The sequence below is a fragment of the Heptranchias perlo genome, chromosome 6 (assembly GCF_035084215.1).
Source record: "Heptranchias perlo isolate sHepPer1 chromosome 6, sHepPer1.hap1, whole genome shotgun sequence".
Classification (NCBI taxonomy): Eukaryota; Metazoa; Chordata; class Chondrichthyes; order Hexanchiformes; family Hexanchidae; genus Heptranchias; species Heptranchias perlo.
In genome coordinates this window covers 64,200,083-64,214,232 of record NC_090330.1, presented here as the reverse complement: position 1 = coordinate 64,214,232, position 14,150 = coordinate 64,200,083, and the positions used below count along the sequence as shown (strand labels likewise).

General features: G+C 40.2%; 1 protein-coding gene across 1 annotated transcript in view; it reads left to right on the top strand.

The window, feature by feature from the left end:
- The window catches only part of tdrd3 (tudor domain containing 3), a 140,985-nt gene extending 127,522 nt beyond the window's left edge, over positions 1 to 13,463 (top strand). The window contains exons 14-15 of the mRNA XM_067986436.1: positions 5,551 to 5,666; positions 13,267 to 13,463. Coding sequence (XP_067842537.1) covers positions 5,551 to 5,661 — 111 coding nt within the window. The 3' untranslated portion in view covers positions 5,662 to 5,666; positions 13,267 to 13,463. The remainder of the gene's footprint in view (positions 1 to 5,550; positions 5,667 to 13,266) is intronic.
- The last annotated feature ends 687 nt before the right edge of the window (positions 13,464 to 14,150 follow it).

Genomic DNA, 14,150 nt, shown 5'->3' with positions numbered 1-14,150 from the left:
ACCCCCTCATCTCCCACAACAAACTGCACCTTCATCCGACTTCAACACAGCAACCAGTATGGTGAAGTGCTTCATGTGCACATTAAATCTAAGTGCCATCACTAACCCTTCACCTTTTCTTATTTCCTCCAGGGCCCTCACATGAAGAACATGAACCCCTGCCCACAGAGGAGGAAGATGATTCCTTGGAGGACCTCATCCCTCATGAGGACATACCATCACGTGCTACATACGTTGTAGGCACCAGGGCTGATACTGGCACATAGAGTGGGCGTTTTAGTCAGCTAGATGGGCCGGCACCTGGTGAGTCCCACAGCACAAGTGAGCAGGAGCAGATAGTGGTGGATGGGACAGCCAAAGAGACTTCGCTCCGGAGGGCGCTGTTCTCTCCAAGCTCTGCTCAGCAGGATAGAGATGTAGAACTCGGGGCCAGCCATAAAAAGGACAATACTGGAGGCACAAGAACAAATGCGTGAAGTGGTGGCAGTCCTGCTAGGCAATCTGTCCACAATGGCAGGGAGGATGGAGGAGTCCACTTCCACCATCTGTGGGGTGCTTTCGCAGGAGTTGTCTGCAATCTATCATGGAGTGTGTGGCCACCTCCATGGACGCTGCAGTCAAGCCCTCACGACAGGAGTAATTGCTACCAGCCTTTGTAGCCTTCCTAGAGACTTACACAGCTGCAAGGCAGACTCTGGGCTCCAACGTCTATTGCACCTTAGAGAAGTTGGTGGACAGAGTAGATCGGGGCTTCCAAGGCATCACTCATCTCCTCCAGTCTGCTCTCCTGCAGACCAGTAGAATTGATGTACCGCTGCCCCAAGGGAGGGTGGTTGGCAGAATGGGCGCAGTACGTGAAGACCTTTCTCAGGAGGTGAGCACGTCTCATCCATTGCCAACCCCTCAACCAATACCCGACATGGTGCCTGAACTCCAGCTGGTCCAGACTGCCCTGGCAGAAGTTCAGGAGGAGCAATCAGTAACAGGGCCCCCACGGGCTCCAGCACCCACATATCGTCGGCCGTGAGCATCTCAGAGGCCTACTACCATCTCTGCTCATGCCACTGGAGTAGCACCTCGTGGAAGCGGTAGAATTAGAAGATGGAAAGATCTTCGCACCAGGTCCCGTTCACCCATCATCCCTGTGTTCGTTGACCAGCATTGACTCCAGGTCCAGCAACGCCTCGATTTTAAAATTCTCATCCTTGTTTTCAAATCCTTCCATGGCCTCACCCCTCCTCATCTCTGTAACCCCCTCCAGTCCCACAACCCTCCAATATTTCTGTGCTCCTCTGATTCTTGCCTCTTGCGCATCCCCGATTTTAATTGCTCCACCACTGGCAGTCGTGCCTTCAGCTGCCTAGGCCCTAAGCTCTGTAATTCCCTTCATAAACCTCTCTGCCTCTGTACCTCTGTCTCCTCCTTTAAGATGCCTGCTCTATGACGCACCTTGTGGTGATGTGGCCACCGTTGTACCTGTTCTTCTGTGGAATGGTGACATTCTGAAGAGTCACAGCCATGGTAAAAAGGGATTACCCTTGTCCCTAAGCAGCCATCCTCTTAAGTCTGGTGCCAGGGCGAAAATTGGGGGTTCATGTTAGACTGACATAATATGAAGGCACCATGGCAGCTCCCTGGGTATCGGGCACATACGTGCATGAACCTCTTGTGGTTGCACGAGTTTAACTTTAATGGAGTGGGAGCCCTTGCGGTTACGAAAAGACTCCTGGCTGGTCAGGGGATGCCCCGAGGCTGCGAGTGTGCAGCCTCTGGCACCCTGCACTTAGGAAAGTCAGCCAGAGCTACAAACCCCAATGCTCTCTCCATCTGACTGTTATGAACAGTTAGAAAGGAGATACATCGACTGGCTCTGGCAGATAACACATTGGTCCACCTGCCTGATACATTTGTCTGTGGCTGACTGCAGCACCCACAATATGTTTCCTGTGGAAGCCTGGAAGGATCCAGATGCGTAAAAGTTGAGGGCGATGGTCTCTATCGCTGCCACTGGCATAGCATGGCCGCCATGTCCAGCAGGCAGAGGTCAACGACCACCTGCCTGGACAGTCCTGAAGCACTGCTCCTCAGACAGGTCAAGGAAGCTGAGCCTCTGTCTGTAGACCCCTGTGAGGTAGGTAAGGTCTTCTGCGTGCATGCCTCCCCTGTTATTGCCTTCCCTGCGGCCCACTTGCAACTCTTTCAGCATGTCTTGCTGCTGCTGTTGCCTATCTTCCTTCTCTTCTTCATCACTCCAATAGAGTGCAGCTAGAGCAGCACCCATAATCAACTTTTTTTTTAACCAAGTATCAAAAACATAACCCAAAGCAAACTGATCACAGAAACTCATCACACAATGAAGTGCAAGAGCACCTGTGAGTGCAGCAGCTTTATTCAGATCCTTCAGATCATGTCCCCTTTAGTTTCAGCACAATCATCAGTTAGCACCCAGTCCCACCCCTGGTGACCTGTGTGAAACCCATACTGCAGCAGTTAAAATTACATTGGGTTCCTAATTGCATCATAGGACCTCAATTTACATATATTCATGAGCTTCCCGCCTCACTATAGCGGGGGACTCATTGACCCCCATACTTGCCGTTAATATCGCGGCGGGATCGTCATTTTCGAGATCTTAACCCTTCACCCACCCATATCCAGCCTGTCGAGGGGAGGGATTAAAATCGATGGCTTGGTTTCTTTTACTATTAGTTGAGTTGGATACCGTAAGTTCAAGTTTCTTACTGGTTAAATTGAAGACTTTTAAGATTTTTGACCAAACTTCAGTGATTTATTTAACTTAAAATACATGAAGGTTGCACACCTAAATGTGTCCCAAATGCTTAATTGCTTGATAGATCAGTGATATAACAGCTCTACACTGTTTTAAAGTTGGGTAGAAAACAATGGGAGCCGCTAAATCATGTTTGTTCTGTAATTTTGTTGTTTTCGTTTTCATTTACAACTTCTGCAAATTTTCTTGTATAATCTGGTAGAGGTATGGGAATTGTGTGATTGTGCAAAATTTATGCTATGCAGAAAATGCCCAATTGTTTAATGCCGCAACAAAATGCTTTTTTTAAAAAAAATGTCAAAATATGGTAAAATTATATTTTGTATGAAACACTTAGAATATAAAAGTGTTTCATATGACATTTTTTGCTGTTATTGAAGCAACATGCAAATGTATATAGTTTCTAATTATAGTTTGTTCACAATCTGTTAACATCTTTCATGAAGTTATTTTTGTGAGTGTTGCTCATCTGTCCATATCTGCAGTGTACTGTTTGCCTATAGCTGTAAAGATGAATGTATATATACAAGTTGCTACCCTTTGCTATTGGCAAGCAGCTTATCTTTTAAAACTGTAAACTGCAATATAATTTTTGAGACTACTGGCATTCGTGACCATAATGATTAGAAGGTTGTCATAGCAGCGGCTAAATTTGTACTGCAAATTTTTTTTATATAACAATTCTGTGAACTTTTAAAAGTTGCTTGCTTGCACAATATTAAAAATTATTACCTATACAATACAAATTAGTGCCGCCATGTAAACTTTTACATATTAATGTTCATTCAAACACAAGATACAGCCATTAACCTAAGATTAGAAATCCTATGATCAAAGGCATTGGGATAGATTTTTGTCTTTACTACCTAGGTGTTATGCATCACTTGGACGGAGCACAGAAAGGAAAATCTGGCTGGAGGATTGTACGCCACTTATGGAATTCACTCTATTTTCCTCCTGCTAATTTTAATAGAAGGAAAATTTGGCAGGTTCTGTAAGGGGCGTGCAATCCTTCAGCCAGATTTTCCTTTGCACTCTGCCCTTCATGCACTGCCTGAAAGGGTGGTGGAAGCAGATTCAACAGTAACTTTCAAAAGGGATCTATACTTGACAAGGAAAAATTTGCAAGGCTATGGGGAAAGAGTAGGGGAATGGGACTAATTGGATAGCTCTTTCCAAGAGTTGGCACAGGCATTCTGGGCCGAATGGTCTCATGTGCTGTAAGATTCTATGATAATGGTTACATCTTATGTTTGAATGCTAAATGCCCAGGCAATAGAGATGAAAATCTCCCTCCATTTCAGGATGTGACTGTTGGTGACCCCACGGGGGATCTGTTCTGGGGCTTCAGCTTTTCACTATTTAAAAATGACTTGGATGAAGGAATAGAGAGCTGTACATCCAAGTTTGCTGCCGATACTAAGTTATGTGGCACAGTAAGTAGTGTCAATGGGAGCAGAAAGTTGCAAAGGGACATTGATAGATTAAGTGATTGGACAAAACTGTGGCAGGTAGTGTTCAGTGTGGGGAAATGTGAGGTCATCCACTATAGACCTAAGAAAGATAGATTAGAGTATTTTCTAAATGGCGAGAAGCTAGGAACTGTGGATGAGCAGAGAGATTTAGGGGTCCATGGACAGAAATAATTGAAAACGAGTGTTCAGGTACAATAAATAATTAAAAAGGCTAATGGAATGTTAGCCTTTGTCGCAAGGGAGCTGGAATACAAAGGGGAGGAAACTCTGGATAGACTGCATCTTTGAGTATTGTGTTTAGTTATGGGCATTGCACCTCAGGAAGGATTTATTGGCCTTAGAAGGGGTGCAGTGCAGATTCACCAGAATTATACTGGGGCTAAAAGGGTTAAATTATGAGGACAGGTTGCATAGACTAGGCTTGTATTCCCTTGAGTATAGAAGATTAAGGGGAGATCTAATTGAGGTGTTTAAGATGATTAAAGAAGTTGATAGGACAGATAGAAAGAAATTATTTCCTCTGGTGGGAGAGTCCAGAACAAAGGGACAGAACCTTAAAATTAGAGCTGACTGTTCAGGAGTGATGTCAGGAAGCACTTCTTCATGCAAATCTGGAACACTCTTTCCCCAGAAAACTGAGTCTAGGTCAATTGAAAATGTCAAAACTGAGATTGATAGATTTTTGTTAGGCAAGGGTATTGAGGGTTATAGAACCAAGGCGGGTAGATGGAGTTAGAGTACAGATCAGCCATGATCTGATTGAAAGGTGGAACAGGCTTGTGGGGTTGAATGGCCTACTCCTGTTCTTATGTTCCTATTGTAACTACAACACCAGTAAACAAGATGAAATAAACTTTGGAATTGTTAGAAAACTGAACATTTGTTAAACAAGTGTAGTTGAGAATTCCTTTGGGGAGAAAAAGCGTTGGAAGCAGGAAATGGTGTATATTTTGCTGAATGTGAGAGAATTTTGTACCAATTATGTCTGACCCACAAATCATATTTAACAGGACACATAGGCCCTGAGGGCCAATTCAAATGTAATTTTTGTGTTATTCAATGCAGGTGTACTTTTTTTTTAAAAAGTAACACTTTTCACTAATGGAAATTGAGACCATTTACTTTTTATTTCCTAGAAAGAGAAGACATGGAAATGCTGTTTTATGCAGCATTCCCAAGTCTAATGAAGAGCTTAAGAATAACCAGCACCGTACTTGTGATTTAAAAAGTCTATTTTGATGTATGCTTTTGAAGTTTGATTGCATTTTAAATATATGCAAACAGGAAGAATCGTTTGAGAGTACGTTAGAATTTTGTCGAGGTGGGGATGGACAGCCAAGACGCTCAACAAGACCTACCCAACAGTATTATCAACCGCCTGGAGCAAGAAAGTGATACAGGTAAATTATACATGGAAAATAAGATTATCTGCAGACCGTACTTGGCCAATGGGATACCATTAAACAGAACCTAAATGGGACGTGGCCATGGATAAACCCACTCAGAAGATACAAGGTTAACTTCTGTTCAGTGCAGAGAATAATCTTGATTGGTTATTTATGTTCCAACATCAGATGTAAACAATAGCAAGAAATATCTTGCCAGCTTTTGTTCATAACTAGAAAACAACTTTGGTGGGATTTGTTGCTACATTGGCTTTTAACATATTTGAGCAAAATGCTGTATGGATAGTGTAAGTTATAACATTGGCGATGGTAATAAGAACTTTTTGTGTTTGTTTGCACAACTAAAAATTGTATAAAATTTGTGCTGTCCTAAAAATACTCAATAGCATAGTTCAAGCACAAATGAAATGTGACCGTATTGATAGTTCAGATATACCGTTAGGTGTAATAATGGCAAGAAAAACCTCTGCAGCCCTATAAAGCTGTGTTTCTGAACAACTTAACATGAAAAATACTGTAGAGGTAAAGTGCACATTCACTCTGGCCCAAACCCGGATTCTTACATATAGTGTGTTTTGTGTAAGCTGCATACTCTCAACTTGTTCGTGAAATAAATGCTATAATCCAAGAATTCCATACGTACCCTTTTTGAGATGCTGCAGATATCCCATCTATGAATACAACCCTTTTTGGTATCTACAGTTTGAGCAACATAAAGCATCCACCTTGCCAAGGATATAAACTTTGGACTCCAAGGCAAGAGTCATTTTTGAGGTAGCAGAGTTTGCAAAACTATAATAGTGGAAGAAGAGAATAGCTGCCAGTACCCAGCTACTCAGTGAATCTGACTGATGATGTACACCATGGTAATTTAAATACTAACCAGTCACGTTCATCATTTAGTAAGCAGCATCACTTGAAGAAACTCTGCCAAGTCATGGGTAAATTTCAGATGGTATCAAGAATCTTGCAATGTGTTGTCGATGGGCTGATATAATAAATGTGTTTTATGATAAATATGCGACAGTCAAACTTCAGGTATATCCGACAACTGAATTTAACAGAAATTTTATCAGTTATGCATGCAGTCATAGATTAATATATCCGTGTGACAGAGTACGGTTCATTGTAACTATGAGGAGAAATGCTAACTAATGGTTTATGTTCACAAAGTGGGAATGTACAAGGGCAACAATAAAAGTTGCATGAGAGAATGAGAAAAATACATGCAAGCAGTTGTTTTGGATGTTTGTCTCTTTTGCCATCTAGGTCTTAACACGTTAGTTTTTCAAAATAGTTTGAACATTTTCTGTTCTGCATTTTGTGAGTTCCATTGCATGTACAGGGTGTACTTTAGTCAGAGAAGTATTAATAAATCATAAATTCAAATTGTATGAAAGAAATCCGTTTCAACGGATCACAACACAAATTGCCTCTTCAATTACAAACTTTCAGCTCCTTGACTTGGTAATTGCATTCAGACTACAATGGGGAAAGCAAGTGGCAAAGATGGCTGCAAAATTGAGACTTTTCAAGAAATTCCAGCCCTACATATTACTATAGACAGCATCAGTGTTTCACAAAGTTTACCCATTCACTGAAAGAACACTGTAGCCTTGTTTGGCAAGATAGATAGAAAACCCATCTCTTCTGGGTTGAATACAATGTAAAGCCATGTCAATCAGTGGACTTAGTGATGGCGACTTACGCCACTATCTCTGGGATGTTAGTTCTCTACATGCTCATGACAAGTATACTGTCTCAAGTTACTAGTATTTAAGCAAGATTGTGTTTCACAGCAACATGAGCTACTGCAACTTTATTTAATGTTCTTTATCCATCCAAAAAGTCTAAGAAATACTGTTACATTTTTGGGTCTTTTCTAACTTTCTCTTCCTTATTATTTTGATGCTTGATCTTAAGTCACTCTTATTGGTGAGTCCCAACTCCTGACATCTTCAAAAATGTCTATCCTTGCCTTAAGATCTCGGTAAACTCTCGGTAACAAACAGCAAACCCCATCTGATTGCCTTTAGCTACTAGAGTTACGCCTCTATAAGCTTTCACTTAAGTCTTCAAACGCAATAGAGCATCAATCAGATCTCATTTTAAGTTTAAAAAATATTAAATTTATGAAATAAAAGCTGTACAAGAACATAAGTAATAGTCACTGAATATTATCATATATTTATACTCGACACCCTTCCACCTAAATCCTTGAATGAAAAGCATAATAAAAAGATAACAACTTTTAAGAAATAAGCTAACTCTTTGTAAATAACTAAAATAATGCACATGCTTTTTTTCCTTGAATTTCTTTGAAATTGTGGAAGGCTAATTAATCTACATTGCTTCTTGGCCCAACTTTTCTATCAGTCAAGAGTTGTAAACTAATTGGTTCTTTTCAAAATGACTCCTCAAGCAAACCCTTTGATTTGAACAGAGTGGCTCCTTTTTATATCCTGGGTTATTGGGATTCCTGGATTTTTGAATAAGAAGAGGAATTGTTGGACAAAAGAAGGCCAAGATCCATCCAGTTTGCCTTTTACCACCCTAGTAGCTGCAGGATACAATAATAATGGAGTTATTGACTAATCATAGCAATCAATCTCTCTCAATAAGCTTACAACAGGCCCAGAGATGAGGCGAGGAATACCCCATTGGTGGAAAGCTTTGGGAACCATGGGTTCAAAGTCATCTGTTCTTCCCAATCATGCTGCACTTACCATATGTCATTCTCAAATTATTCAAATACTGTATTCCAAAATCCTACCACTCAGATTTAAAAATGAACTGCCAATCATGTGCAGACTGAACTAATTACACAGCACTGTTTAAGTTTGAATTATTTCTCTTTTTGTAGTATGTAACCCACAAAATTTGTAACATTGTATCAAAATAAGCTTGGTACAGGGTTCTGAACTGCATTCGTTTCTTTTAACTGCTTCTATATTGTGGCTGGATTTAAAGGGATAGCCCCTAACTAAAACTAGACAAAATACCTAAGTATTGTCACAAATACTTATTTTGAGGTTTCATTGACTGTTTCTCCTGTTTATGGAACTTTCCAGCTGTTACCAGAAACTCTTGTGAGCCTCTGCAAACAGAGTGAGTTAACTATTACTTGCTAAGACAGGATTTTTGGTGCAGCTGTTGGGGATTGGAAGTCTTTGACTACTCGAAAATAAAAATACTCCATTGGAGGAGGGCCAATTTCAGAGGGATGAGAACAGATCTAGCCCGGGTAAATTGGAATCAAAGATTGGCAGGCAAAACTGTCATTGAATAGTGGGCTGCCTTTAAGGAGGAGATGATTCGGGTACAGTCTAAGCACATTCCCACAAGGCAGAAAGGTAGGGCAACTAAAGCCAGAGCTCCCTGGATGACAAAAGAGATAGTGAGTAAGATGAAACGGAAAAAAGGGGGGTATTACAGATGTCAGGTTGATAACACAAGTGAGAACCAGGCAGAATATAGAAAGTTCAGAGGGGAAGTGAAAAAGGAAATAAGAGGGACAAAGAGAGAGTATGAGAATAGACTGGCAGCCAACATAAAAGGGATTCCAAAAGTCTTCTGTTGGCATATAAACAGTAAACGGGTAGTAAGAGGAGGGGTAGGGCCAATTAAGGATCATAAAAGAGATTTATTCATAGAAGCAGAGAGGATGGCCGAAGTACTAAATGAATACTTTGCATCTGTTTTTCTCAAGGAAGAAGATGCTGCCAGAGTCTCAGTAAAGATACTGGATGGGCTAAAAATTGAGAAAGAGGTACTTGAAAGGCTAGCTGTACTTAAAGTAGATAAGTCACCCGGTCTGGATAGATTGCTGAGGGAAGTAAGGGTGGGAATTGCGAAGGTATGGCCATAATATTCCAAACATTCGTAGATACGGGGGTGTGCCTGAGGACTGGAGAATTGCAAATGTTAAACCCTTGTTCAAAAAAGGGTGTAAGGATAAACCCAGCAACTACAGGCCAGTCAGTTTAACCTCAGTGGTGGGGAAACTTTTAGAAATGATAATCTGGGACAGAATTAGCAGTCACTTGGATGAGCGTGGATTGATTAGGGAAAGCCAGCACGGATTTGTTAAAGGCAAATCGTGTTTAACTAACCTGATAGAGTTTTTGATGAGGTAACAGAGAGCGTAGATGAGGGCAATGCAGTTGATATGGTGTATATGGACTTTCAAAAGGCGTTTGATAAAGTGCTGCACGGTAGGCTTATCATCAAGATTGTGGCCCATGGAATAAAGGAAGCAGTAGCAACATGGAGACAGAATTGGCTTAGTGACAGTAAACAGAGAGTAGTGGTGAACGGTTGTTTTTCGGACTGGAGGAAGGTGTACAGTGATGTTCCCCAAGGGTCGGTGCTGGAACCACTGCTTTTCTTGATATATATTAATGACTTGGACTTGGGTGTACAGGGCACAATTTTAAAATTTGCAGATGAAACAAAACTTGGAAGGGTAGTGAACAGTGAGGAGGATAGTGATAGACTTCAAGAGGATATAGACAGGCTGTTGGCATGGGTGGACATGTGGCAGATGAAATTTAACACAGAAAAATGCAAAGTGATACGTTTCGGTAGGAAGAACGAGAAGAGGCAATATAAACTAGAGGGTATACTTCTAAAAGGGGCACAGGAACAGAGAGATCTGAGTGTATATTTGCACAAATCGTTGAAGGTGGCTGGGCAGGTTGAGAAAGCGGTTAAAAAAGCATACGGGATCCTGGGCTTTATAAATAGAGGCATAAAGTACAAAAGTATGGAAGTCATGATGAACCTTTATAAAACACTGGTTTGGCCGCAACTGGAGTGTTGTGTCCAGTTCTGGGCACCACACTTTAGGAAAGATGTGAAGGCCTTAGAGAGGGTGCAGAAGAGATTTACTAGAATGATTCCAGGGATGACGGACTTAGTTACGTGGATAGACTAGAGAAGCTGGTGGTGTTCTCCTTGGAACAGAGGTGGTTGCGAGGAGATTTGATAGAGGTATTCAAAATCATGAAGGATCTAGACAGAGTAGATGGAGGGAAACTGTTCCCATTCCCAGAGGACATAGATTTAAGGCGATTGGCAAAAGAGCCAAAAGTGACATGAGGAAAAACTTTTTTACACAGCGAATGGTTAGGATCTGGAATGCACTGCCCGAGGGAGTGGTGGAGGCAGATTCAATCATGGCCTTCAAAAGGGAACTGGCTAAGTACTTGAAAGGAAAAAAATTGCAGGGCTACGGCGAAAGGGCGGGGGAGTGGGGCTAGCTGGATTGCTCTTGCATAGAGCCGGCGCAGACTTGATGGGCCAAGTGGCCTCCTTCCGTGCTGTAACCTTTCTATATTTCTATGACCTGCCTATTGACACCCCACTACTTTTTTTCTCTTTGTATTTTTCTCGTATTCCTGAGATATTTAGTCCTGTTTGCTTCTGACAGCACCCTATGTCACCTAATACCCAAAAGTCATTTGTTTCCAAGACCTATTTATTCAGGTTCACTTAGAAAATAGCCATAACATTCTCAATATTATTTTGATAAACTTTAAAAGCACAGTGCTGAGAACAATACTCATCAATGCTAAAACAGTGTATGGAGGCAGGAAGAAACTTAAAAAATTGTCAAATTTTAAAAATAGAAGATATGAGCAAATGAGCTCTACATGGTTTTTAATTTTTTTAATCTTCCAGAATGATTTAATTTTCTAATTAAAACATTTAAAGGGATACACTGCCACCTGGAGGAATAACAAGATTTTCATGGCCCTTGCAAAAACCATAAATAGGGATTACATTGGGGACTGGGGATGTTTACTCAGTAAATAAATGCTATGATCTGAGACCTTGTCATTTATTTAGTACACATACATTTAATTAGCCATACACTGCTCCCTGAGAGGGCCTTAAAATGTAAATTACTCCCAAATCACTATACATATTGGGTAGTACATAATTTTGTATTAGGTACCAAAAAATTGATTGATTGAGTTTGTCAAATTATTTTTCTAATCCCCCTTCCTCCATTGTAAGTCCTAACAATTCCACAAGTCAAACCCCTGGTAACCGACATAAGTGGCTACTTCATAGTCATTAGATGATCATTAGGAGCAGGGACTATGGCTGATTTCTCCCTTCCACCCTCCCACCGTTAGTTTTGATTACTGAGTGTCCCACTGTTGCTTTGCCTGAGAAGTTAACTGAGCACAGGCAATGTATAAACTCAGTACCACAGCATCCAATTACATACTAAAGCATTGTGGGAGAAATGAGACCAACTTTTAATTCACGGTTGACTTTATGGCACTTTCAAAGATTTATTACTGACATTTAAGAAAGCTACCTTATCAGCAAAAATAATGAAGTGAACCTTTCAGTACATAGACTTCATTTTTAGGTACTAAAGTATGCATCAGGTAAATCAGCAAGTAATAATGTTTTTTTGCGATCTTCATTTAGGTATGAATGATCTGGCGTGTTTTTATTTGCTTTGCTTGGCCCTGATAAACTCTCAACTAGCTAAGTGCTATACTATTGTAATATAGTTCAGAGAATATATATGTGTGTGTGTGTGTGTGTGTGTGTGTCTTGAAAGCAAATTGAAATTTGTTAGCCTCATAGGATCATAGCACTTGTTCAAGACTTTGAAAAAATTCATGCAAGCACAGTTGTGGTTGTTCATTGGGCAGGGAAGGAAAATACAAATCTGTGTTGAGAATGCCGAAGCTTGTATTGGTTTAGTTCAACTCTCTGAAATTTGAGTGGTCCTAGATTTGGGGGTTGATCATGAAATGCCCTGCAAATTTGTCAGTGGTAAATAGAGACAACTTCTTCAACTGTTAATATTATTCAACATTACTTTTTTGTACCTTTTAGTACTTTAATAAGATGATATATTTACAAACAAAAAAAAGTTTTAATTAAATATTCTATGCTTTCGTTAATGTAGACCTCCAACTTTACTTTTCATTAGTTTTAAAGAAACAACCTTTTCTGCCTCCTTCATTTTTGTAAGGTTTTGTTTTCCATTTTTTTTGCAATATGTGGAATGCTGATGCAAGCAAATTCTTGGCAATGTCGGACAGGAAACGTGCAGATTATTACAAAATCTTGTTTAACACTTTAGGCAGTCAGTAATAATATGGTTACCCAGTTAGGTGAAAATGTAGTTATATGCAACGTTGTTTGCCCCAATCAATCACATAGAATAGAATTTCACTGTGTATGATATATTTGTAACACTAAAAAATATATGTAGCATCACACCAGTTCAACCTGTAAGACACTTTCTTGTTTAATATGGACCCTTATCGTATTTCTTCAAAGCCCATCTTCCACTCGAACATGGATTCTAACCATGTTCTCAGACAATCTCTGGAAAACACATTGGCATTTATATTTGAAATTCATTCATAATTAGCTTGTTTTTGACTAACATGTTTATGAATTTAGAATGGCAGAAGGAATGTGTTAGCTTGAATATCTCAGGATCTTTTTCTTTGTGGAAAAATCATTGTGTAGTTGAGATCTTTTATTTAAGGTGTTGGGAAGTGTCATGAGGTGGATATTGTATGTTTAAGTTTCTTTTTGACTCATCCTTATTTAGGTACTTACAGAAGCAGAGTCTGGTTCCAGTCGATTCCAGCTGTGTGTTTTACAAATTTTGAAGATGTGGCAATGTATGAAGAAAAATACTGGACCCACAGTGATGGATTTTAGTTCCATGATGTACAGCATAAAGAATTTTTTGTACATGTAATAATTACTTTTTAACCCTGTTAATAAAAATTGTAGTGGACTGTGCTATTATTTTGCTTTTTAGTATTATTCAACTGCAATATTCTGTACCTCTACAAAGCTTTGTTATACTATCTGAATTTTATGTTTGGCTTCCTTTTAAAAGCAAATATAAAATCAAACAGTTGATAGAAAAGCTTATCAAATATGCAAGGAGCATACACCTGCGTACCTTTTCAAGATCTGGTCAAAAATAATACAATAGAAAAATACGTGAAGGTGAGAAATGAGGGAAGGATTTGGGTAAGTTTTTGGAAAATTTAAGATGTTCATTGAAAATGACCAGGATTGGAGAATTTTAGCTATGAGAAAAGATTGGATAGGCTGGGGTTGTTTTCTTTGGAACAAAGGAGGCTGAGGGGAGATTTAATTGAGGTATATAAAATTACGACGGGATTAGATAGAGTGGATCGGGAGGACCTATTTTCCTTATCAGAGGGGTCAGTGACCAGGGGGCATAGATTTAAAGTAATTGGTAGAAGAATTAGAGGGGAGCTGAGGAGAAATGTTTTCACCCAGAGGATGGTGGTGGTCTGGAACTAAAAAGTACTTGGATGTGCATTTGAAGGGCAATGGACCAAGTGCTGGAAAGTGGGATTAAGCTGGATAGCTCTTTTTTGGCCGGCACGGACACGATCGGCCAAATGGCCTACTTCTGTGCCGTAACTTTCTATGATCCTATGACCCCGTTTT